This window comes from Ammospiza nelsoni, chromosome 6 (assembly GCF_027579445.1).
Source record: "Ammospiza nelsoni isolate bAmmNel1 chromosome 6, bAmmNel1.pri, whole genome shotgun sequence".
Lineage (NCBI taxonomy): Eukaryota > Metazoa > Chordata > Aves > Passeriformes > Passerellidae > Ammospiza > Ammospiza nelsoni.
In genome coordinates, this window is record NC_080638.1 from 47219776 (window position 1) to 47247215 (window position 27440).

Consider the following 27440-nt stretch of genomic DNA (forward strand, 5'->3'; position numbering starts at 1 on the left):
TATTTCTTGAAGATTTTTTTGGTTATGTATTCCAACTTCCAAGCTACTTGCTTAGGCAGTGTATGGAAATAGTGGGGATAGACAGAGAATAAAAAGGAAGAGTTGGTGCTGCGCAGTAGAGCCTACAAATGTTTTGTTTGGAATTTTGGTGTTTTATTGTATACTAATAATATTTTGAAAATCTTCAGGAAAAGTGTAGGGGATCTTCCCACTTAAAAAGCTTCTTTTTCCCCCTCAGGCTTCAATGATAACAAATCCAGATGGCCCTTTCATAAATCTGTCTCGACTGAATTTAACTAAATATGCTCAGAAACCCAAACTGGCAAAGGTATGTAACAATTTTAGTTAGTGTTGTGATATCTTTTTCTTGTTTTTTGGTGTCATTCTGATGTAACTGTACATGGGATTTGAGATAAAAACAATGATGAACAGTGGTTTAGATATTAACTCCAGAAAAATAGTGTGTTACACATCTTTTGACAGTGTTTACCACACTTGAAATTGAAGCTATGTCTAAAGAGGTTATGGTGAAAGTATAGTCTAGGAAAACATTCGTATGGGAAAAAATGTTCCACTGGTAAATAATTTTGAGCTGTGCATCTAGGAATGATGAAGGGCAAATAAAAAAATAAAAAAGAAGCCAGGAGCAAAAAACCAGCAGAACCTTCCTTAATGCCTGGCAATGTGGTTCTGTGTACAAATAGATGGCAATCCTTGCCTAAAAATGTTCACAGTGTTTGGATTTTTTTCTTTGCTTTTGTGGAATGAGTTCAAACTTTTTATGTAAAAGGTGCCATTTTTTGTTCAGAATACTTCTTCATTTTCAGTTAAGATCATCTGATTGACAACCAATGAAACTATCTGACAATAGAAGAGGTTTTTGCAGGTTATCCACCCAACTTAGAGGTTTCAGCTCCGAGTGGCAGGGAGTTGAAAGTTGTGAGATTTATCTTGCTTTTCAGTTGAATCTTTCCCCAACACAACCAGTTAGCTGTATGGTTGAACATGTTTTCTGTGTATAATGTGTTCATAAAAAACAGCTGTTGGGCTGAGGCCAACAGCTCATTTTGCACAAGGTATCAAGGAATTATTTCTAGGGAGCACAAGGTATCAAACACACTCTAGGGAGTTGTATTTGGCTCTCAGCCTAAAGGTGAACAAACCACTATGAATTTAGTCTGTTTTGAGAAGCATAATTGTGAACACTGTTAAGAAAACTGGCAGTATCTGATAATGTGCTGGTGGAAATAGCTCTTCCAGTCCAAAACTTTGGTTAAAAGTTTTTCAGAAGCAACCAGGAAATTTCTTTGCTTATTAAAGCCTGATCTAGACTGGTGTAGGGCATTGCATTTCAGTGTGGTTTTCAAAGGAAATAAATCCTGTGTAATTGCACTGTGTCCTTCCCCCACTGCTTGCATCGTCCTTTGGCCCCTTAACCAAACTAGGTAGAGGAATAGGTATCAAATATAGTCAGTTCTAGTCTGGTGAGGTAATCAAAGACTTCCAGACTAACATCTGAGGGTAGTTACAAATCATTTCATTATCAGTGCTGAAAAAATACTGCATGCTTTTTGTCCAATTATGTCCTTGCCGGCAATCAGCCAGCAGACACATTTTTATAAATCCATTACAGTCTGGAAAACAGAGGGAATGTAAGAAACCTGGGAAGGATTAAGAAGCACAAGACACATCCATAAAAACTAGGCTTAGTTCTTCTGCTTGAAGACAGCTAGCTTTTAATTGTGCTTGCTAACTACATGATATTTAAGTAGGTAGGTTAGCTTTCAGAGGAAATATTCTCAACAACAGCTCTCAGGAATGAGAAACATACATATTTTTAACAATTTTGGGGTTTAATTAGCATTTTTGTGGCAGATTTGTCTTCCTTCAATTTCATATGAAAAGAAGCTTAAGCCAAAAAATGTAAATCAACAGTCATAGAAACATCCATAGGCAGCAAGTGTACTTGTCAGTATTATGAAGCTAATTCATTATGACATTAACATTTCACACAGAATGTAAGACCTAAGTTTAAATTTGGAGCTACATGGATTTATAACTTTTTTTTAAAGAAAGAGCAGCAAGGCTAAAGCCAAAGCAGGAGGTGAGAATGCAGACTGCACTCTCTGTTAAGAATAATTGATTAAAGTTTCAAAACTTTTGAGCTGTCACTTCTCCCAGTGCATAAAGGTGATAAACCTTGCAGCTATTGAATTCACATAATTAGCCAGTCTATTCATGTTTGTATATTAATACCTCCTACATACTCCTTCTTATGTGTTTGAAGAGTAGCCTGACTGTATCTTTTTTAAAGTTAGATTATCTGTCTGAGGTTTTCCAATATTTTGAAGTACATGGAAATGTGTCTTCTCTTTGACTAACATTAACCATGTTGAAGACTATCCCAGGAAACACCATAGTAGATGTATAAGGTATCACCTGTCACAAGAAAAAGCCCCTGGTAAATCCCAGTTAGCAACTGTTCTCTGGTATGAAGCAGAAAGTTTTATCTTTTTTAGCTTGTGGATTTTTAATAGACTTACTAAGATAACTCTAGATATTTTTATCCAAGTGAATGTTCAGCCAGTTAAATCCCTTTGAAGGTCAGAGTCTGTGCATAACAGCAGTAAATTCCTCATGCCAGCCGTGCAAGAAAACATCTTTCTTGTCACTTCAGATTTACACACTTTTACCGAATGCTTCTCTGTTATTGAACTAGAGGAGAAAATGTTCCACTACTTCTTTTTTCTCTATTCTTTTCTTATCTACCTATTCTAAGCTCCTTATAAATGTGTTACTATTTATAATCCTTTAATGTCTTTGAATCATCTGTTTGGAGTCTTTTCTGACTGAAACTAGAAGAAAAGTAGGTTGTGGTTTATTTTCCTCACATGATACAACAATTCATTAGTAATTCTCTAGTTTCCTGAAGGTAAATATTTTAAGAATTTTGTCTAAGAAAATCTGGCAGAAGGGTCATGGAAGCCCTTAGGAGGCTGAGGTCTTGTTCTGTATTTCTTTCCTCATGGGGAAATATTTTCTCCTGGTGTTTTAGAATGAATTAAACAAATTTAGAAAAATGTTCTGTTCTTTTGAAGCAATTAAGACCTGGGATTTGGATGCAGAAGGTCAAGGTTCAACTCAATTGAACCTTGAGTTACTAGCACCCATAATACATTTTTGGAAACAGAAGAGGCTTCCCGTCTCCATTTAGTTATCCAGTATCTTTCAATGTCATTTTATTCACTGAAAATGCCACCCCCATTGCCTGATATAAACTCATCTAATATTCTAGTGCAGATCAACTACAAGGTGGTATGACTTAATTAGCTTTATACAGGAGGAAACAAAGCTGCAGTTATTTTGCTGTGTAATTGCTGTGGCCTTATAAGCAGTTAACCACAGCACAGCTGATGAATGTGACTTCTTTAAGCTTTGTTATTATGATGGTTTTTTTCAGAAGCACAGTACTATTAGCATTTATTTATCATTTACAAACAACTTTTAAAATATTTTTTGCCTTTACAGATCCCAAAATATTGCAGAGCTTAAAATATATTTTCTCCAAAGGCAAAGTTTTTCAGCTTGCATTCTTAATAAACCTGTGTTTAATTTAAGTAGGTTTACCACTATATAAGCACCTGAGTGTCCATTGCAAAAAGCTTTTTTTTAGATCACTGGTTGGTTTTAGAGTTAAGAAGTCATTAAAATAGTACCAGATTCTCAAATATATATTCACTTTCAAGTTACAGCTGCCTTTTATGTTTAAAGTAAAGTTAAGCACCAAAGATAAGCAGCAATTCTGCTAATCTTTTGCAACAGATTAGGAATTAGGATGCTTTCCTGTGATGACAATAGAGCACATCTATAGTTTTTGTCTATTGGAGTCTTAAATGTAAATCTCAGCATTTGTTATGTGTGAATGTAATTGTTTTCCTAAAGAATTAATTTCTGCTTAGCATAATCAAGATTCTATACTCCTCTGAAGGAATATTATCAATTTTTTCTCTTCAAATATGACAATGTTTTAAATATTCTTCCGGCAGGCATTGTTTGAATATATCTTTCACCATGAAAATGACGTAAAAAATGTAAGTAACTCATGTTCCTTTTTCAGATTTTATTATGTATGATTGAGTTATTTCTGTCTGTATTCTGCCAAACTAAGGATCCAGGTAGAACATCACAAGTATGGAAGTGAAGCATTAATAGTTGTTTAAGAAGGAGAAATCCTTTCTTACAGGGGAGATAGTCAGGAATGAAAATTGACAAATATCAAGATATGGATTGGTATCTTTTTTGAGAAGTGAAACATTGTAATTCTTAAAAGTGGGTCCCCTAGCTATCAATGACAAGGTCTCTGAATCTAATGGATTCATATTAATGGAATTTATTGGAGCCTGAGTGGTAGCTGAACTGCCTGGAAATTCAGAGTCCTGAGGCTTGAGTCTAAGTTACAAAAGACTGTCCATTAATTAAGGAAGGTGAAAATACCTGACAAACAGGTATTGTTGAACATCACTTGACATTTTTTACTCCTGAGATGATCGCTTATGCATTTGGGTGAATAAAAAGAAAGTGTATTTGGTGAAACTACATAAAAATAAAATATCAATAGGATTTTGGATACTTGTTCTAGAAATGTAAATCTGTAATGCTGAGGTGTTTTGTGAAATCAAGAGAAAGATTATATTGTCCATACGATTGTCTGTAACATTTATTCCTCCAATATTTTCCTAATTATAGTTTCCCTCTTAACCCATCCAAAAATTTTCTTCTGTGGTTCATATGTTACTGCACTGAATGGGAAAGATCAAGTTTGGGTACATATTGTTTAAGCTTTCAGAAAGAGATAACTTGCAGAGGTTGCAGAGGTTTTTGGCAGTTCAAACAAGGAAAAGATCTCTTCATGGAATGAATAAAATGTCAGTATATTTCATTGCTATCTATGGGCACCCAGTTGAAATGGAATCAAAATGTTCAAGTTTTTTTGAAAGAAGTTTATGTCAATAATGCATAGTTGACTAAACAGTTATTGAACTTTCTGCAACTCTACTAGCTGGTGTGCAGTTAGATCTGGAGTTAAACTCTCCAGTTAATCAATAACACACACCAAAAATATTTTGCTGTTGTTGACATAGCTCCTAATAATTTCCAAATGTACTGCTATACAAAGCTTTTCAATTTAGTACCAAATTATTAAAGCTGTACACTGTCAATTTATTGCATAGCATTCTTTCAAGAGGATTGACTTGTAATGCACTATTAATACAAAATATCATTGAAACAGTAAGTGCAAGTGTCAGAAATATCAGAGAGAAATGGAAATTAGCATTTACGTAATCCAGTACTGAATATGAAGGAGGTACCTGGGTTTTAGCCCACTAGTAACTAAGAGTTTATGTTTGTTGCTGAAAATCCAGTTCACTAAGAATAAAAGGTACATTTGATATGATGCTACATGTGTCTACACTTTAACGACATGCAGCCTCTGTAGGCTACACATACATTCATATAATGCAAGTAATTTTTAAAAGAACTCCAGAAAAAATTGGAAGATGTTTCTGCACTGTACTGCATGTATTTTGAAATCCTTGATGAGAATCCCAAATCACTGTCTTGCAGGAAGAGTTCTGTATATTTTTTACCCACCTGAGCCATTTGAATAAATACTTGCAAGCAAAGAGGTGGCAGCTTAATCACCACCATTACTGTGTAATGAAAGAGAGATCAATGTTTGGTTAATGATTTCATCTTATTGGAAGAAACTATTGCTGGGAATTGAATTCCCACATCACAGAATGAGGTGTCTTTATAATGTAATGTATATCTCTGAAGTGATTTGTTTTAGCTGTTCAGTTTGCTTTCTCTCATTTGCTTTCACTGCCTCTTTTCTTATGTGCTTTCTACACCATTTGCAATATAACTCCATTCTCCAAACTGTTTCTCCCTTCCTGTTGAACCTCATCTGCATTAATTTTTCTTTAAAAAAAAAGAAACACTTTAATGTTTGCTGAAATGTGGCTGCATCACTGTTTATTCACCTCTCCTAGCAGTGGCATTTCACAATTTCAATATTTTACATCTCCCTGAAAATAATTTGGTAACTTAGGGTTTATCAGAGAAACAGCACACGTTAACTTTTTAAAGTTTATCTGGCTCTTGCTTGATCACTTGTTAGAACAGTCACTGACATCTCTCACATCTTTGTATTTCCTGCTGCTGTGTGATAATGGACTTTCTTAAAACCCAACACTTTTCTGCCTGAGATGAGATGAAAGCACTTGAAAGGCTTGGAACCCTGGGAAATTGACTTAAGTTTGAAAAGTCTTTACTTTGGGCTTTCTGCATGGATAGAATACTACTTCCTGCAGTTTTGAAAATAAAACACAAAGCAGTGGTGACAATATCCTTTCCTTGTCAGTGTGCTGAGCTGTAACAGTCTGTACTGTTCTCATTTGCATTATTATTTGAGAAACAAAGGCAGTTTTATTATTTATCTTCTGTTTCATATTCAACCAGTATATAGAAAGAAAAAAAAAAAAAAGACTTAGCAATTTCAGTTGAGAAATGCCATTAATCAGTGTGCATTCAACTGGATAAATAGTGCAAGGAAATTGGTTCAAATTAAAACTAAATATATCAGTAATCTATCAATTATCAGAAACGTAGGGATGCAAGAACAGAGAAGCAGTGAGCTTTTCAGCAGTTGAAAATATATTCAGAAGTCTTTTGTCTTATGTAATGAAAAATTAAACACTTGTCTGAAGAAAATACTACTTCTGTATCCATTACTGTTCTTGACTTATTTCCTTTTGAACACATGTACTTAATAACTGACTTTCTGTACTCCTTGAGCTATTTCTAAAAGCCATTTTATGGGCTAAATGCTGTAAGAGCAGGGCAGTTTCAAAGACTTGTCCAGAAATAGTTCAGCTGCTACTTTTTTCAGTAGACCATGACATTGTATTTTGCCATTTTTCACAGGTGGGTAATGATGGCAAAACACTTTGTCCTGAGGAAGCACAAAGATTGTACACTATATACTTGTGACCAGAAGTCACAACCTCTCATTTCTCCTTATTTCTTCTCAATACATTGTATTTATGCTCTCTGATAGAAATCTATTTAAAATGGAATTATGTCAGATCTACAAAATATAGAAATCCAGACTACACTCACCAAAGTAAATTGTGCTAAATTGACCATGGCCTATGTCATTTCCTCAGCTATTTTATAGACTATCTGGTGTTGATTTGTCTACAAATAAGACTTAAGTCAATGATTGTTGCTGGGAAAATTACTGCCATTCAACTGCACATGAAAGAAGCAGCAGATGCTCACTATTGTTTCCATCTATCTAATTTCTAGGTGCACACAATACTCTGGATGAAATTACTGTTTCAAACAACTGTACATTTACCAATTTAATTTTGTAATATAATTGTAAATTGCCACAAGCCTACAGGCTGTTTTATGCTGCCTTACAGCTGGTAGATAATTTGGAAGTCTTAGTTATAATACAGTTTAGCTAAGGGAAGTAATGGTAAAAAAAAGAAACTCAGAATCATGCTAAATACAATTAAAGAACCTGCACTAATTTTCATTCTTTAAAAAGCCTTTTTTTTTAAAAAGAAACAAAAAACCCACCAGGTATCAGGGTTTTTAGACATTTTTATTTTCACAAACATAAGAACTGGGAGTAAAATAAATTTGTTCTGAAAAGCTTCTCAGGGTTAAGATTGTTGTTGAAATGGGCTCTGCATTCTTAAGTATGCTAAGTGCTCTAGACAGTGACAGCTTCAGCTCATCAGTATGTCCAGATGATGAGTTATAACCTAAAGTTCATTAAAACTTTCAGGACAGCAGTGTAGGTTTTGAACTGATATACATATTGCAATCAGAAATCCTTAAAAGACATATCAGTGTCTGCCAATTCCAAGTCTATCCTGTTTTTCCCTTTCAGTTATTAATATGACTACACCAATGTCCAGCAACACACAGGAGTGCAGGACAGACATATCACTACTGCTCTTACAGACTGATTTTAAATTAACATATTGTGCTGATTGAACATTGATTTGTAGTCAAACTGTACAATTAAAAACTCAAATTTTGCAGCAAACTGAAATTTAAATATGCTAGCAGTTCGTATTGACATGGCAAGTTGAAAGGTTTTACTTTTAAAAGACTATTTTAGTCTATTTACTAATATTTCAAGGGCCACATTGTCAAAAGATTTTTTTTTTTGTAATACCAGCAAAAGTTTTTAACTATTAGCACACACAAAGCTTTCTCAGGGAAACACTTCGAAGAAGTATTTGTAACTTTGGTAGGATTTTTTTTACTGAAGTTATTGTAATCATTTGTAAAGTATCAGAAACAGGATGTTCCTTTCCTTTTTCATTAATTGGAAAATATAAAAACAGGATTAAATTTCAAAAGCTAACTTCAAAATGAAGTAATGCTGTGTTTCTTGATGCTAGTAGAAGACCCCAGGAAGAGTTCAGGATCTCCATGGACAAATAAACTGCTGATGTTACTGTCTATTAAGCCTAAAGCAGTCTCAGTTCCCATTTTCCAATCACAGCCAAAATTGTTAGCCTTGCATAAAACAGTTATCAGAAGCAATTAGGGTACCAGAAAGAAACCTGAATGTGTAGTTGCAGAAGGGATCATTTTCTGAAACTCAGTCCTCCTTCTTGAGCCCTTGCCATCAGAGACCTCTGAGGAAAGCTCTATGGAACATGGTATTGTCAGTATGATCCTTACCCCTCTGAAGTGGCTGCTCCTGCTGCCTTGGAAGCAGGTGTGGTATTGACAGTCACCCCCGTTGTTTGCACATCTGTAAGTGCAACAGAAGTAACCAATGTTTTACCATCAATTACTTTCACAGATTTTCCAGTACTGGGACAAAATTGCTTGTGTACCTTTTCATGAAAGGACAAATCTGTCCAGAAGGGTATCCAGACCATTTCTGTCTTGAAGCAAGCTTATTCCCCATTATAGTTGTAGCATCCAAAGGCCCTATGGGCAATTTGCAAAGACATTGAGAGACAATGGGCAACCAAGATAAGAGCTGCCATCTAAGGCCTTCAAGGATTCCACCTAACTTGAAGAAACAATGAATTCAGAGTTGTAGGTTTACCTGAGTTTTCTCTCTCCTGTCACAGAGGCAGGGAATAATGACAGCTGTCTCTTTATCTTAGGGACAGCACTGATGCAACTACTTATCTTGAATTGCTACAGAAAACAAATTATTCTTTCATTCTCACAAAGCCAAAGGAGAGGAACGTGTCTAAATTGTCATATCTCCACTGACTTTTCTTCATTATGTCAGATCTAAACCCATTGACTGCTTGCTTCATTTTGCTAGCAGAAAAAACAGGAACCCAGTGTAGGCATAGATGTCACTAAACTGGGCTTTTACAGCATTTCAATATTCAGATTGATTTTTCCTGTAATTATTAGTTTCTCTGCTACTGAGTGACTGGTGCACAGAACTTTTACATATTATTCCTAATAGATACCTTGTTCCTGAGTTCTGTGGTGTGCAAAATGTTTACCAAAAAAAAAGCAGGCAAGAAAGATTGCTTCTTTGTTATAAAAACTCTGAGCTAAAGCTTTTTACCCTACTTCTAAATGATATCCTGAAAATATAACAAACATAACATGGCTTTGATATGTTCTGAGATTAAATTAAATTTGAAATAAAAAAGAAACACAAGCATTTCTGTGGTAGGTTGTGGTACAGAAAAGACATATATTTGTTTACCAGAAGTGTTGAAATTATAGCTAAAACATGAAAGGCCATAGATTCTGACTGTGGTGGCTGATCAGAAAACATTGATTAACTTAGCTGCTTTTCCAATATTCTAGATGAAAGAGATTTTAGACCTCCACCATCTTCAAAAGATATCTGTTTCTTAGAATATTTCTCTGTTTTCCTGTAATAAAATAATCGTTTACATTATAAAAAGTCTACATTATAGACTTTTTAAAGGAAAAAATATTTATTATTGCACACGTTTGAGAGTTTCCAGAAGTGATGGCAACCTGATATTAGCCATGAGATGAAAATTTCTGCAGTATTTCAAACTCACTTATTTCTTCTTTTATTTCTTTACTTTATCTTGGTTTTAGCAACTTTTACTGAAAAAGGATGGGAAGCTTGGAAAAAGTGTTTGTACTTAAACAAATAGTGTATTCTGAAGTGGCACTGCAGGAGTCTGATCAAAACAATTTTCTCTTTTCTCTTTGATGTAGAAGAAACTGTTTGGATTGCTTATTTTTATAGGGACAATGCTTTCACCTATTTTGTGCACTGAACTGTAAAAGTAATAAACAAAAAGCAGTGCCTCCACCTCAAGTTAACTGGACTTTTGCTCAACATTTTCTCTTTACAAACATCTTTACTGTGTTTTCTTTGTGTAAACATTAATTTTAAGATGATGGGTTTATTTTGGAAGGCTCTAGATTTGGCAGCCCTTGCCACTGAGTACGCACAGTTCAAGGACTGGTGGTGGAAGGTCCAAATTGGAAAGTGCTACTATAGGTAAGCCATTGTTCATTTCTTTTGTGGTGAGTGATTGTGAGTGCAGAACCTGTACTGCTGAGTGTGTTGGGCAATGCTGAGCACTGAGAAATAGCTCAGAAAGTGTTTTGTTGGAGAGTGCTGTGCTTACAGTTAAATCTCCTTTGATGCACAAGGAGACCACTGCTTGAGATAAAGGGCATCCATAGTGAGTAACTGAATTAGTTGCAAATTAGTTGCAATTTTTCCTTTGCTAATGGATTTTAAAATAATTATTTGAAAAGTCAGTCAATAAATGCAATGAACTATTGTTAAAACAGATCACATAAAATAAATGTTGCAGTTTTACTTTGAGAAATAATCTGTCAATGAGGGCTTCAGATTCATGAAATAATACAGAATGTCTTGAATTCATGAAGTAATACAGAATTTCTAACATATTCATGTTAGACACTTTCTGCCAGAATTACATTGCCCAAGAAGTACCAGTTAAAAATATGATGAGGCCTAAGGCTGGCACCCCATACACAAGCATCAAATCAGAACAGGATAATGAGAAATATTAGCAATTCTTAAAGCAACTACCCACGCTTTCCTTCTTCCTGGGCTCAACTCCATTCCCTGTTTTCTCTACCTTCTCCCTTCCCAGCAACACAGGGGGGACAGGGAATGGAGGTTGCAGTCAGTTTGTCTCTGCTGCTTCCCTCAGGTGGAGGACTCCTCACACTCTTCCCTTCTCCAGCATGAGTCCTCCCCAGGGTCACAAGTCCTGCTGTACCTTCTCCAGTGTGGACTCATCTCTCCATGGGGCCACAGGTCTTGCCAGGAGTATGTTCCAGCATGGGCATCCCGTGGGGTCACAGCCCTCTTTGGGCATCTACCTGCTCCAGCATGGGTTCCTTCCGAGGCTGCAGGGGGATCTCTGCATCCTCTTAGTCCTCCATGGGCTGCAGGGCAGGGCACAGCTGCCTCACCATTGTCTTCACCAAAGGTTGCAGAGGAACTTTTGGAGCACCTCCTCCTGCTCCTTCTGCACTGACCTTGGTGTATGTAGAGGTCTTCCCACAAATTCTTACTCCTCTCTCTGCCTGCCCTTGTACTATTTTTTCCTCCTTCTTAAATGTATTCTCCCTGCATGTTACATTATTCCTATGCTGATTATGGAGGCACCACCACTCTCATGAGTGGGCTCAGCCTTGGCCAGCCATGATTCCATCTTGGAGCCCTCTGGCATTGTCTCTGTTGCACATCAGAGACATGTCAGCTTCTCATAGAAGCTATTCCTGAGTCCCCCAGCTACCAAAACCTTCTCATGCAAACCCAATACATGAGCTTAGAGGTCATTCACGACTTTCAGGATTTTTATGGATCGTGTTATAGAGACTAATGCATCCAAGCAGGTACATGGACTTCCAGGGTCCCAAACTACCTTATGTCTCCATTGGCTGTGCTTCTTTGTTTTAGCTGGTTTGTTCTGTTTGTGTTTTGTGTTTCTTAAGCAAGCATGTGCTTTTTGGCTGACGGAAACAAAAAGCAATTTATATATGAGAAAGTAGAACATTTTCTGTTGTTAAAATTGCATGGTCCTCTTAATTTGTAGTTACGTAGCTTTTATAGATTAGTGCAAAACATTTGACTGTAATTATGCAAAATAAATGCTTTTGAGATAAAATAGACTCCTGTGATGTTCATTCACAGTGGAGATTATCTGTGTGATCTTTGCCATGGGCGAGGAAGTTCTGGTCTGAAACAGTTTGGGTAGAGTTGAGGCATTAATTGCTCATTTTCTACTGTCTGTTTTAAGAGCAGGAGGAATTCCTGTGAATACGAGTACGTCATTATTCACCATTCAGCCATTCCAGAAGGCTGCATGAATAAGAGGGGGCCAAAAGTAATGGATTTGTCTTTTTTATAATTTTGAATGGTTATTTTGTTAGCTTTAAATAATGACATGTTTTTTGTTAATATGCACACAAATATGTGGTCATAAAGTGTGCTTTCAGGCAGTTTATGTTTGGTTTAGTTTGAACTGCTTCATTATTTAATAAGCTTATAAGAAATCTTAAAAAAAAACAGTAAACAAGTACCTTCTATATGTATTTGTTGTCTCTTTAGGTTGGGATTGTATCGTGAAGCTGAAAAGCAATTTCAGTCAGCCCTTAAACAGCAGGACATGGTTGATACTATCTTGTACTTGGCAAAAGTAAGTCACAGATACATCGTGTTTAAAAGTGTGTGGTCTCCATGCCTGAGGCAATACATGCTAACAGTTGCAGTGGGAGTCGATAGTTTACAAAATTATTTTAGAGCTCCCAGATTTCACAAACAAGATTGAAAAAAATGTTCTATGTTACTGGATTCTTTGTTCTAAATTCCAATGAGGATTATGTAGCTAAAAGAATTATTGAAGTTCCAGTATGAAGACCAATGTGGCTATATATGGTCTCCTAGGAAACAAATGCAATAAATCTGTAAATAAAGAGCAAAGCTCAAAATCCTAGTTTCACAAGCAAAATCAAAACAAAGTGAGCTTAAAGGAAGCAATCAGAGACCTTGAAACAGGGAATGTTCTGTCAAAATAAAGGTATTAAAAGCTTTAAAAGAACAAGTGGCACAGCTGAGTCTCAGAACTACTTGTTTACCAGGATACACATTAGATTCTAAACGTTTTCTAAGACATTCAAGTAAAGGTAGCCTGTGAGAAAATAAAACTGCATTTTTCTTCTGTGTGTCCTAGAAGGAGATGAAACCAGTTGCTCTTTATCAGTTCCCCTTAAGCTCATTGCCACCGGCCTGTCCAAAAGTCATCACTGCTAGTGGATAATTCAGATGTTCATATGTGCTTTACATTTCCTGAGCAATTTATGTTTTGTATTTAAATGATCATCATTGCTATCTAGAGACATATCTTCAGTACTGTGTTTGAAGTTCACTGAAGCTTATTAATTTTCCTGTCTCTATCACAAGTCATTCTACAAAATACATAGGATCACAAATTGTTTGGGTTGGAAGGGATGCCAGTGATCATCCAGTTCCAATCCCCCCTCCCTCCCCCATGGACAGGGGTGCCTTCCACTAGACCAGGTTTCTCAGAACCCCATCCAACCTGGCTTTGAACCCTGTCAGGGATGGGGCATCCACAGCTTCTTTGGGCAACCTGTTCCAATGCCTCACTGCCCTCAGAGTGGAGAATGTCTTCTTAGTATCTAATATAAACATACCATCTTTCAGGTCAAAGCCATTCCCCTTGTCCTATCACTACATGTGCCTGTAAAAAGTCCCTCTTCAGCTTTCTTGTAGGGTCCTGCCAAGTGCTGGAAGGCTGCAATTAGGTGACCCCACATCCTTCTGTTCTCCAGGCTGACTGAACTCTCTCAGCCTTTCCTCCCAGGAGAGGTGTTCCATCCCTCTAATCATCTTGCTGGCCCTTCTTTGGACTCGCTCCATGAACTGCACAGAATTATTCAATTGGCAGAGTAATTGGATTAACAAACAGTGATTCATTAGAGGAGATTTGCATCCCCCTACATCAGTACTAGCTCAGGCAGGAGCTGCATTTGAACTTCCACCTCCCATTTTATAGACCAGCTTGCTCAAATATAAAACATTGCACAGCATAATTCAGTGTCAGTGGACAGGCAATACAGTAAGGCACAGAGATATGGCTCAATTTAACAGAACTGAAAAAATCAGGCTTAAGTTAAGCAGCCATTAAAGATTGCATAAAGTTCTGAGGAAATATACTGGTACTACAATACTTGTTCGTTTTGTTTATATTCATTATTGCAATAGCTCTCTGGGTTTTTAATAATATTTTCTTGAAAATGATCTCTCCCTTGAAATGTAGTTTACAAAATATAAAAGACCAAAAGAAGGAAAAAAAAAAAGTAAGAATCTTTAAAGCAGTCTGTTACAGGGCTTGCAAGGGTCTTCAGGATGAAGAGAGAGGCAAGAATCTTGACTTCATGTTCAGAAGACATGATTTATTATTTTATGATATATATTACATTATAACTATACTAAAAGGAATAGAGAGGAAAGTTCTCAGAAGCTAGCTAAGCTAAGAATAGAAAAGGAATGAATAACAAAGGAGCTGTCTCTGATTTTGTCTTAGAGAGAGCTCGGTTTTGGATTGGCCACTAACTATACACATCTAACATGGGCCAATCACAGGTGCACCTGTTACATCCCACAGCAGCAGATAACCATTGTTTACATTCTTTTTTCTGGGGCCTCAGCTTCCCAGAAGAGAAAATCTTAAAGAAAGGATTTTTATGAAAAGATGTCAGTGACAGCAGTCAGGACCTGCTGTGAAGTTACAAAGTATTTCATGACCTAGAAGAGCTAGAAATGGGATATTTTTACAAGAGATAAGAGAGAGACCAAAAAGAGAATGGAGCAATACTCCTTTTATCATATAGACCATAATTAGCTGTAGTACTTTTAAAGAGCAGGTCTCCCCAAAGCAACTGTGAGTAGATGGAAATTGCCCCACCTGTTTTTTAATTTCTTTGCCATTTATCTAGAGAGCAGCTCAACATGTATACAGAGATGTTGGATAGTGTGATATCACACTGGATATGGGAATTACATAGTAGAGTACTGTGGCTGTGTGGTTTTAGCATCTGAAGTGAGCATCTTCCATGTGAGTTTTAGCATCTTTGGAGTCAGCCTCTAGATAAAGCAATAAAGCAGATTTAAGTCATTAATCCTCAGAAAGCATACTTCATAAACAAAGATAAAAATATAAAAAAGGGGCAGATCTAGGGGGGTTTCACACTATCCATTTCTTAAATTGGATGCATCATTCATGGTTAATGATGTAATTAATGTGGTTCTAATCTACTAAATACCATGCCCTCCAAAACCATTGCTCTTTTATAGATTTTCACAAGAAGGCATTCACTTTCTAGCTTAATACAGGAGTGAGTGACATTAGCAGAATGAGAGTAAAAAAATGCCTGTATTTTAACATTTTGCCAATGACCAACTTGGAAAGGCAGTCCCTTTCGTGGAAGACACTCACAGTTGTCAGCTCTTTGATAATTAAGAATGTCATTGAGTGGTCATAGGAAAGAATTCTTTGCAAGTGTCTACAGCAGTATATATCTGTGGGATTGCAAAAAACCAATGTACAGTTGTAATTGTTGGCAGTCAGAAGTCCATGAAGTTTAAGAGCAAAAGTACAAATTGGAGGTTTCTCAGCTGTTCAGCTAACACTGATATTTGTTTTATGTTTCATCACAAAAAGGTTGTATCAGGTTAGCAATCACAGATTCTTTCTCTTCTTTAGTAGTACCATATATTAGCACTGATTAATATACTATTTCTCCAACAAAATCCTTTTCCACTCAGTGGGAGATAGAGAAATCATTGTAGCCATCTAGTTTCCCCAAGCATGAGTGCAGGGTTTTTCCCTTTGCTGTGACTGTTTACCATACCCCACAGCAGGAGGGCTTTACAGCTATACTCTCAGACAGCTGCTGAGGAGGTCCCTATCAACACTGGACATATTGAATGTCCAGTTCTCACACAATTATTATCCACACTGCACATTTTCATAACCAACACAGAAGCCAAACTCACAGAGGCAAAACTGTCCTCTTTCCATAGGATTTTGTTGTTTGTGACAGAGGAGGTTGGTTGAGCAGTAAGGAGACTTGAAAGTGTCACTGCTCTGTGCAGTGCAGTCTTATTCAACTAAGTAAAACATTTTGATATTCCAGCATTGTCAGCCTGAAGATCCTGTTCTTTCAAGCCTAAACACAAGTTTTTGAAAATACATTAAACAAGGTGATTTTTTTTTTAATTCAAGGTGATACCTTCACCTCAGTGTCAAACTGTATGATAATAAATAAAAAGATATTTTAAATTAGTAATATTCAAATTGATCAATATAGGTAAATTTAATTATTTTAAGTAGCATATTTTATCTTCATTACACAGATTTATTCAGTATTCACTCCATTATTTTCCCTGTATTATTCATCATCTCAGCTAATGGTTTCCTGTATAAATGGAGGTGTCATCCCTTTTATTTATCTCCCTTGTTAAACAGCTGAACATGTATGAAAGTCAGACATTTGACATCTATATACACTTTTTATTTGCTTAGGTGTATTTGCGCTTGGATCAGCCTGTAACAGCTTTGAACCTTTTCAAGCAAGGGTTAGAGCGATTTCCTGGAGAAGTGACTCTTATTTGTGGAATTGCCAGAATCTATGAGGTATGCACTCACTCTGCAATCCTTATAGGGGCCAAATGCAGCAAAGAAAAGAGGCAGTAGTTGAATAAAACTAAGGTCATCAAAACCCAACTGTGCTGATTTTCAGTGTCACTAATGCAAACAGGTAACTTTCCACAAAGGTAGCAAGGTAATGTCAGGGGAGCCCTGCAGGCTTATTTGTTTCAGCAATTAATCACACCAGTGAGATCCCATTTGCCCTTGGCATGCAGAAGCAAGTCCATATTAAGTCAAGTTGTCCAGATGTTGTCCTTGCTAGTTTATATGTATTTCATCATACTAAAACTGCTCAAGTCACCAACCAGCAAAATTAAACAGCAAAATAATTAATTTTTCTGTGTTGTTTTTATTAGCACTATGTGTTGTCATTTGTCTCTTAATGCTCTGAGAGCAATTAGAATGTGAATGTTCTTAGTTAGGAAGTAAATGTTGTATGAAGTAGGATTAGTTAGTTATAAAGTACTTTCAACTTAGCATGGTAACCATGTATTTTATATTTTAAAATTGTGTATTTTCATGTAAAACGGTGGATTTCATATTGTTTCTGTGCTGAAAGTTGGTCAAGTGCTATTCAAGAACAAATGTTCAAAACAAAGTAATGAATTTTTTTTGTGTTTGTGTCTGTATTCATGCTTGGCATTCTATCCTGTTCTCATCGTTCTCATCTAACCCCTAAGCCTTAATCCATTTTCATATTAAATCCTTTTTGTCCTTCAGCAAGAAAAAAACAGCTGCATAATTTTTGGAACCTTTTCTTTCTGAATTGTTGAATAGTTTTTAATATAGATGTTATTTTCCAGAACCATACAAAACATTGCATAACACTTTAAGGAATTATTAAAAGCAGAATATATTTGACAGGATCTAGTTTTGCACTGACACTTGAATGAAGGATTATAGCTTCATTAGCAAAGATTTGCACTGCAGCATAGGGTTGCTTTTATTATATAGACTCACAAGTGGAATATTTGTATCAGACATCTTAATCAGAGCTTTTCTTCTCAGTCACTAACTTTTGACAGTACAAAGAGTTATAGAAAGTTTTTGGTTTAAAAAAACTACTTAATATTTAAAGGGACTGCTTAATTACTATTTCCTTGAACCACAATAAATCCTCTTTTTTTGCAGCTAAATACACTGTTGGGGTTATATAAAAGCTTACTCTTTAGTTATGTAGGGAGCACATTGTATCTACAGCACACAGGTAGAAATTATTCTTATATAAACATATATATAAGAAGCAAGCTTAATCTTTTAATATTTTTTTTCTTGTGGGGATAGGTTCTCAGGGACTTGCACTCCTCAGAAACAGTGCAGTGTCATTTCTAGCAGTGAGTTTACCCTAATTCATCTTCCAAGTAGCACACATCCAAGCATACATTTATATGCAGTACAGTTCTCTTAACTGTCATATCCTAGGTAGTACAAGTTTTGGTAAATTCATAATTCTGGTTTTCAAAAGCACATAATAGTTTTTCATATATAATTATATTCTCGTTTCTGTCCAGAGCAATTAATGACTTGATTTAAAAAACACTGAAAATAGTTGAGACATTGTCTGGTGAAGTCAGTCTGTTCTGTGTTACCATGCTGGAAACTGACTGCACAGTTGTGGGTGTCACAAGACATTGTGCAAGAAGGGGCAATGTCTCTTGCACGTGGTGCTGCTCCAACAGGGTCCCCAGGTCACAGGGTCACAAATCCTGTCAGTGAACCTGATCCAGTGTGGGCTCCTCTCCTCATGGGGCCACAGGTCCTGCCAGGAGCCTGTTCCAGCACAGATTTGCCACAGGGTCACAGCCCTCAGCAGGGTCATCTGCTCCAGCATGGAGCTTCTCCACAGGCTGCAGGTGAATCTCTGCTCCCTTGTTGACCTCCACAGGATTCGGGGGCACAGCTGCCTCCATGGTGTTCACCGCGGGCTGCAGGGGAATCTCAGCTCTGGTGCCTGGAGCAGCTCCTGCCCCTCCTTCTGCAGTGACCTTGGTGTCTGCAGAGTTGTTCCTCTCATGTATTCTCACTCTTACATCTGTGCAAAAGCCTTCTTTTCCTTTTTAAATCTGTTATATGTTATCACAGAGTTTTAACTATCTTCTCTGATGAGCTCAGTCTTGAGGCCAGCAGTGGGTTCATTCCAGAGCCAGCTGGCATTGGCTCTGTTGGATGTGGAGGAAGCTCTGGAAGCTTCTCACAGAAGCCACCTCTGTAGTCCCCCTTCAGCTTCCAAACTCAATACAACAGGCTGTCTCTTTTTCTAAAAAATAAAAACCAAATAAATTTCTTGTTGTGGCTGTGGCATAGAGTTAATTTCAGGTAAAGATACTACTAATAAATCAATATTCATTCCTCTCATGGATATGTGTGTTGTTTGTGAAGGTGCCAGACAGTGGTGTTGAATGGTACAATCAGAGAACTTTAAGAGTATATATAATTAATCTCAGTTGGGTACTCTACAGGGCATAGATAAAGCACTCTGTAGATTAACATTTTAATGAGTTCCACTTTAAAAATAGGTGATAAGCAGTAGAAGTAATTGGAATTTTTGTTCAATTGTGTAGGAAATGAACAATATCTCCTCAGCTGCAGAGTACTATAAGGACGTGTTGAAACAAGACAATACTCACGTGGAAGCCATTGCATGCATTGGCAGTAACCATTTTTATTCAGACCAACCTGAGATAGCTCTGCGGTTTTACAGGTATCTGTGCTTAGGGACAGGGAGGGAGGGGGAACAGAATATGTGAGAAGGTAATATACAGGTTTGATCATTTTAATGGAGGAAAAAAATTAATTAGGAGATTGGCATAGGAGTAGGAATGAGCACTTGGACAAATGTTACCATAAAATCCATGTAACAACTTCTGTATGTTTTTATACAATGATAAGTACATCACTACAAACTTGAAATCGTTAGATGAGGAGTATGTAGAAGTATCAACATAGATTATCATTCAACCAATAAGCAAGGAAAGTTTTTTCACAGCATGAGGCAGTTTGAGAACAGTGGATCTTGCCCTCAAATTCAATTGCATACAGAAGGCACAAGGACTTCCTCTGTAGCCCTTACTCCACCTGAAGTGACCAAGTGTTGTGACCACAAAATCCCTGACTTGGAATGCAGTTGGAATTCCTGTGTGTTTTACTGAAAGCAGTGAAAAAATAGTGTTAACACTGCTGCTTGATTTTTATTTCAATACAGTCAGAGTGCAAAGGAGCCTGATGTTCCCTCCCTAAGAGCAGATTAAGTCAGCAAGAGCACTATCATCACATTTCTGTTGGACTTGAGCTCCTTGGTGCTTTAAATATGAATAAACAGAATTTTTATAATACATCTCCATTTTAAAAGACACATTAAGCAATATCAATGTGAATCAAAATCTGAGTTATGCTTGATGTGTAAGATTAATATACATTCACCTCTAAATATACTATTACTAATAGAGCAGTACTGAAGGATGGGAATGAAGCAAAAAATTGAAGTCTTAAGAATTATATAAAGTAACTGCAGCAAACTACAGCTTGATTGATATTGAGGGATTGGAAAGAGGAAACAGAAAGTCTGCTACATCTGTCTTACAGTAAAGTCAGATCATGTCACCCAGTCAAGAAGACAGAAGTTACTAATTTATGCAGACTTGTGCACAGTTGTGATTCTAATAAAAAATACCTTGCAGTGTCCTTCACGAAACTAACAAGTGTAGGACTGTAACACTTGGTTTTTATACCCTCTCAGAATAAGGAGAAAGGAGGAGATAATTTTGTCTTTTAGAGTAGAACTCCTTGAAATTAGTTAAAAAAAATATAAAACAAATGTTTTCTTTCAATCTAGACGGCTCCTGCAGATGGGTGTTTATAACTGCCAGCTCTTTAACAATCTGGGCCTGTGTTGCTTCTATGCCCAGCAATATGATATGACACTATCTTCATTTGAACGGGCCCTGTTTTTGGCTGAAAATGAAGAGGAGACAGCAGATGTGTGGTACAACTTGGGACACGTGGCTGTGGTATGAAAAATAATAACCATCTTTCTGAATAAGTAAAATTTATTAAAAATGTAAAAAAATAACTAAGAAGAAGTAATTTCCCTTCTTGGAAATACAAAACTTGATAATGTACAGGATAAAGTCCAGTACAGATGGAATGTTTATTTGCACTTCAGTGGGGAAGAAGCAGCATGACAAAAAACTCTGTACCTTACAGAGTGTGGCTTTCTCCTGCTTAAAGACGCTCACTCCCCGTTACCTTTAACCTTCCCATCTTTCTAAAAAAATTACAACATATACCAGCCCTTGAAGGCCTTGGCTGCAAAATAAGCTAATCTGACAAAAAAAAAAAAATTCAAGATATTTTTCTAGGAACTGTTATTTGTTTTACATGGAGAATTAGACTGATTCTTTTGTCATAAAAATACACATTCAGCCCCAAGTAGCCAATACTAAAGCACTAAGTAGGTCATTGTTGAGAAGGTATTTTCCTCTGTCTTGAAGGCAGCTATAGAAATATCGTGTAGTTGTATGATAAACTTTGTTACATTTCTACACAAATTTTCTTACAGTCTTGCCCATTTTTGCAGATGTTCTGCAAGAAGTTGTGTTGGATTTTTCTTTAGCTACATGCCCAGAATAAGTTTGCTGAATGAAGTTTTTGACATGAGTTTTCTAACATGAGTTGTTTTCATTTCCTGATAATGATTTGAGTCAGACACACAACTGCAGCTAGGATAAACACAGTAATTTATACTGCCTTAAAGATTGAAATTTGAACTGATGTGCCTGTATTTTTCAGCATTTGTCACTTTTGATGTTTAACCGGATGCTGTGTCAGTGTCAGTCTTAACACTACAGTAGTATTAGTCAGCTGCTCCATCATTCAAGAGTGAATCTTCCTTAACTTAAATATGTGTAGAGACAGAGAAGCAAGATGACTTCCCCTGGAGACATCTCAGTTTTTCTTACCCTGCTAAGACAGTAGCAGATAGCATAATCTTTAGATGCCACTTTAATAATCCAAAAGTTAAATTAGATGAAGTGACTATCTCTTGAAGCATGGAAGTTTCTGCTGGAGAGAAATGATTCTGTCTAGAGAAAGAATAAGGAAAAAACGAGAGGATCTGGGAAGAAAGCACATATGCTTCTGGTCAGCATGTTTTTATTGTAATTTGCATTCCACTATGGCTGAAAAGATACTCCAAAAACAAAAACAGATGCATGTGGTTTCCAGTCTTTTCACAAATGAAAACACAGTCTTTCTTTTAGGGCATAGGAGACCTGAATTTGGCTTACCAGTGTTTCAAGCTGACCTTAGTCAACAATAACGACTACGCAGAAGCTTACAACAACCTGGCTGTGCTGGAAATGAGAAAAGGTCACACTGAACAGGTCAGTGCTGGATCCCAGCCTAGGGAGAATGCTTCATTTAGGCATTTTGTATTTAACAAACATGTCGTTTCTCTGAGGTGGAGGCATCATGTGAATGTCTAACTTACTGTTACAGGCAGAGAACATGGATGACTATTATACATGTTTTGGTGTATTGTCATGCCATCTCCCATTAAACTGCTTATCCTTTGGCATATCCAAATGAATCATCAAAACAAGCAGGGTTTCCAATAACTTTGCAGTTGTTGAGATGTTTGTTTGTTTGTTTGTTTTTAATTGATACCCAAAGCAAACCCCATGACTTTGAAATCTTCACTTAAAAGACAACTTTGACTGTATATTCAGTTTATAAATGTAGATAACATACTTTTGTTGGGTGGCAGAAAAGACCAATGAGATTTTCTCTTGAAAGTTGGGCCTTTTTTAGCAAGGAGATCACATTAGAATTTTGTCAGAAAGCAACACGTTCTTGATAACCACCTTTGCATCAATAATCTTGGTGGTTCATCTTACCCAATGTGAGTATACTGAGTGTATTGTGCTTAGATATATAATTGACATGCATGGTGGAATAAATGTAACCATTTTTATATACATGCAGGGAAATGTGTTGTTTGGGCAGTTTTGGACAGAACTAATGTGGGCTTGTTTTAGACCTCATGGTAACAAGCTAATTTGATGGATTCATGTATACATCATAGAGCTAAAATAAATTATAAATACCTTTTTTAAGAGCAGATTGTCTTAGACAGAAGTTAACTTTATTCAGATAACCTAGCAATTACCATGGAAACACTGAAATCAACCTAGAACTGGATGTTTCCAGTGACAGATAAACTTTGGGTTTAGTTTCAGTTTCATAATCACTAAATTTTTAGACATTTGATTCCCTAGTGGAGTATACCCTCAATTGTGGAAGTTCTGGTTGCTCATAACTAGCACTGAAGAGCCTTTCCATTAGAATATCTTCCTGCCTACTTTAGTTTTTAGCTTAAAATTTTCAGGTCTTTTCTTGTATCACATGTATAATTAAAAATTGAGATAATTTTGGCAATAAAAATATGCACAGAAGAATAAAAAAGGGCTGATATTTTGCTTATTTTGGATTTTATTTCACAATGATCTTTCATAAGTACTGTTGCATGTACTCAGATTTTTCAGATGTAGGAAGTTTTAATAAGTTCCTAGCTCGGTCTCGCCACAGTTTATAGTTACTTACACAGTTTATAGTATAGAAACTTTTGTTTTTAAAGGTTTTGGAATTTTCCCCATTAATTCTGCATTTTTTTAGTAAAATCTTTTACAAGTGGACCTCAATTCTGCATTGGATTTACAGCATGAAGCTATACACTCTGATACTTAGAGTATCAGAGAATATAGTTCTCTGAGAACTTAGTTTGTTTTACCTTTTAATGCCTCTATTTTGCTAGTGAGGAAAAAACCCCTAATTTTATTTAAATGTTTGAGTGTGAAAGCTGTCATTTATATGATAAAATTTATGGTTTCAGGGATGCTTAAGACAGAGCTGTCAGAGACAACAGATAAATACAGTGGGGTGTTCTTTTTGAGTTTTATTTCATTTATGTGATGTATTGTCCTCAGGGTTTAAAATTGAATTGCTTAATACAGTATGTCCCAATAATTTTTTTTCCTGACTCAACCAAAAGTCTTTATTAATTTCAATGTTATTTGATTCTGTTATGCCTACACTATTGATGTAACCTTTTTGAAAATGGCTTTCTTAGTAATGACTTAGTAAACATAGGATGATTTCTTTGAAGGATTATGAATATTGCATTAGATTCTTGTTACTCTCTCTCCCAGATGTCACTATATTATTTTTTTCATTTCTCTGTATAGGCAAGAGCTTTGCTGCAGACTGCTTCATCATTAGCACCTCACATGTATGAGCCCCATTTCAATGTTGCCATACTCTCAGAGAAGGTAATGCATTATCCTGTTCTTATTATCTAAAAACTGAGCCTTGGTGAGGCAGCTGTTTTTTTACTGTTATTACTAAGAATTCCAGATAGATAAGACAAAAGAATACAGAGTGCATAAACTGAAGGAAAATGCTAAATTTTACATTTTCATTTTAATACCAGTGTTTTCTTTTGAGAAAAAAATGAGGCCAACTGGCTATGAAGTAACTTTATAATTGTCCAAATGCCTGGAAGATGAACAATTCCATCTACAGTCTTTGCAGTCAGAAGCTTTTTCAGAATGTGAAGTGTAATAATATCATATGATTTACTAGTAATGATAGAAAGAATATCCTTTACTAACAGTATCTTACTGATCTCAAAAGCTGTTATTCAGCTTTACAACCTCTGATTTTTTATGTTAATAATCTATTTCATACAGAGTATCTAAGACACTGTATTAACAGTGTCCAGCATTCCTGTTAATAAGAGAAACTTGTACAAATTTTTTCTTGTTTCTTCACAAGAAAAGAATTGCTTCTTTGCTTGTGCCTACACCTTCATGATTCTGTTAGGAATCTGTGTTGTGTGGGCAGCTCCACTCCTATAGATGCTGAAGTACTCACTTTAAGAAGGGAATAACCTATTAATTTGTAAATGTATCCTCTTCATTGTGAAACACAAGAGGGTGTTGAATAATTGCATTTCTTACTTACTGTTTGGGGAGTAAATCCTAGTCTGCAGATGTCTTGTTAAGCAGATTTTGCACAAAGAACTCTCACAGGTTGTGGGAGAAGACAGCCAGCCACATCAGCCAGGTGTTGGTGCAGTGGGGTAATGGAATCCTTAAATTCAGTGTAAGGCCATGATTTACAGAACATGACTTCTCTGGGCAGGACTTTGGCTTTTTCTCCTTCTTTTTCTCCTTCAGAGAATTCTTGCCACGCTGAATCTCTGTGTTGAGCGATGCACAAGCAAAAAAGGTTCCTGGCTGTCCATAGATCTTCCTTTCCCCTTTAGGAGTAATCACTTTTAGTAGATGTGTTCCCAATTGTTTGGGTTCTTTTTTGCTGAACCCAGTTTCTGAGATCCTTTCCTTTTAATCCTTCCAAAAAATTATGCCTATTTAGGAAAATTGAAGTTCTCTAAGTAGCAAACAATTTCTTCTAAGAGCAACAGAGGAGCACCTTTAGTTCTCCAAAATTGTTGTGCATCTCTGTGAGGAAGCAGGAAATCACAGTTGTTTTTTTTACAAAGGCCTGATGGGTTGTGTTGTGCTTGTTTATACAATAGCACTTCTATGGAGTTTAAAAGCAAAACTTCTATTTTTTTATTCCTCCATACTTCAAGCACTGGGCATGGTGTGTACCTTGTCCATTCTCCAAGAAGTTGGGTGAAATGGGCTATGTTAAGTTGATGTCTTGAATCATCCATTAAAATGACATTTCTGTCTTTCTTATCCCTTGATGTAAGCCTCCAAATGTCCTTACTCTGACTGTTTGCTCTTTCGACCAGCTGTGCTTAAAATTTGTGAGCACCAGAAATGTACTGCGCAGGATGCAAAGAGTACAAACACTGCAGTACTTGGATTTTCAAAATCAGCTTGTGTGTTTTTTACAGGTTGGAGATCTTCAGAGAAGTTACACAGCGGCTCAGAAGTCTGAAGAAGCATTTCCAGGCCATGTTGATACACAGCAGCTCATGAAACAGTTAAAGGAGCACTTTGCTATGCTCTGATAAGCAAATTTTTTATTATGTAAGAAGCTAGCCAGAGCAAATGTCCCATATACATTTTGAGAGCACCAGCTCAAAGTAGATGAACTATACTTTATGCATTCCTGTGGCAAAGCTTGTGTTACTTTGAGTAGCAAGAAAAGATTGAGTTTCAATTTCTTATCATCCTTAAAGATAACACTTATTCAAATGCAGCTAGAAAACTTTGCAGCTATGTACACAAGAGATTACAGAAAAGGGGTTTTTTTCTGACTTTATGCAGAAAAAAAGTTGGTTTTAAACATTCCCATGTGACAATCTCTGAAGAAATAGAATAAAAATACTTCCTAACTGGTTTTCAAGTTGGCTTTTGATAGTATACTTTCTAAATGAATGTGAGGTTTTAAAATTAAAATACTTAAAAAGAATTTTAAATACATATGTAAAGCAAAATTTCTTATATTCCTTGTACTGTATGAGTTAAATAAATTCAGTTTGTATGGTTTGTCTCATTTGTGTATGTAAGTTAAATTACATTCTTATTGCCATGAAAATCTGGGTTGATAGTCATAACATTTTGAGAGACTCCACAGAACTGGTACAAAATCACATAAATTCATGTGTTCCTCTCTACCCAGGAGGTAGATTTATGCTGGGTCTCAGTGAGGGAGATGGGCATTCAGAAGCTTGCAGAATTAAGAACTAATAGTTGAGAACAAGGCTTTGATGGGGTGATTACATGTGCTACCACATAAGCACTATTGCTAAATAAATATTTGGATCAATCTAACCACAGGAACACTACTACTAAAAATAAATGAAGACTTTCTGTCATACTTTGTGTTTTAGCTAAAAGGAATAAATTTGCATGAATTCCAAACCTGACCTTTTTAAAAGACCTTTAAGAAATGTGGGATGTTAAAGCAATCTGAAATGGGACACCCTGAAACAGACCTTTGAAATCTTTTTGTGTTTCTCTGATGTATTAGGTGAATGTCTTAGCTTAAGGGGCAACCCTAAACATGTTTATGAATCTTATGAGTCTCTTTTTTTCAGTATTTGTTATTTCTCCACCCTCTTCTTTGACAGTTGTAGCTGGTGAAGGTGGATGCTGGGGAGCTTAGAGAAGTGTGCCCACAGGTTCCCCCACAGAGCATTCTGTAGGTGGCAGAAACACTCATTAATTGCTGTCACATGGTGTGAAGTGCAAAAGCATTATTGGCTGAATAGATGCAGCATCTTTTATGGAATTTTATTTTGTCCATTTTCATTTTATATTATGGGAAATTCATCGCAATCTATTTAAAAGGAAATCTTAGTTACCAGTAATTCTCATTAGTTAAGATTTTGCTGGCTGCCAAAATGCAAGAATGTAGAGAAAAGTTCCATCCTTTGATCTGTGGTATTTATGTCTTTTCAGCTGTCATTACTAAACTTAGAGAGGTACCAGAAAAAAAATTGTCTGAGCAGTTTAAACACGACTGTTGAGAATTTTTGAATGTCATATTATTAACTTGAAGTAATTTTCAAACTGCATAGTAAATAAGCCTATTTCTATATGAACTGGAACAGAAATGAGGAATGTGACTACAGTTTTTAATCCATTGTGGCTGCTTGATAGTTCCACATAGGTGCTTATAAGATGCCAC

At 36.3% G+C, this 27440-nt stretch overlaps 1 protein-coding gene across 2 annotated transcripts in view; it reads left to right on the top strand.

The window, feature by feature from the left end:
- The window catches only part of TTC8 (tetratricopeptide repeat domain 8), a 41328-nt gene extending 15025 nt beyond the window's left edge, over positions 1-26303 (top strand). For both annotated transcript variants that reach the window (XM_059474038.1, XM_059474037.1), the window contains 10 exons: positions 239-328; positions 4047-4091; positions 10470-10555; positions 12650-12737; positions 16650-16760; positions 19337-19476; positions 20608-20782; positions 22034-22156; positions 24017-24100; positions 25699-26303. In XM_059474038.1, the coding sequence (XP_059330021.1) occupies positions 239-328; positions 4047-4091; positions 10470-10555; positions 12650-12737; positions 16650-16760; positions 19337-19476; positions 20608-20782; positions 22034-22156; positions 24017-24100; positions 25699-25815 (1059 nt within the window). In that variant the 3' untranslated portion in view covers positions 25816-26303. The remainder of the gene's footprint in view (positions 1-238; positions 329-4046; positions 4092-10469; positions 10556-12649; positions 12738-16649; positions 16761-19336; positions 19477-20607; positions 20783-22033; positions 22157-24016; positions 24101-25698) is intronic.
- Positions 26304-27440: the final 1137 nt, after the last annotated feature.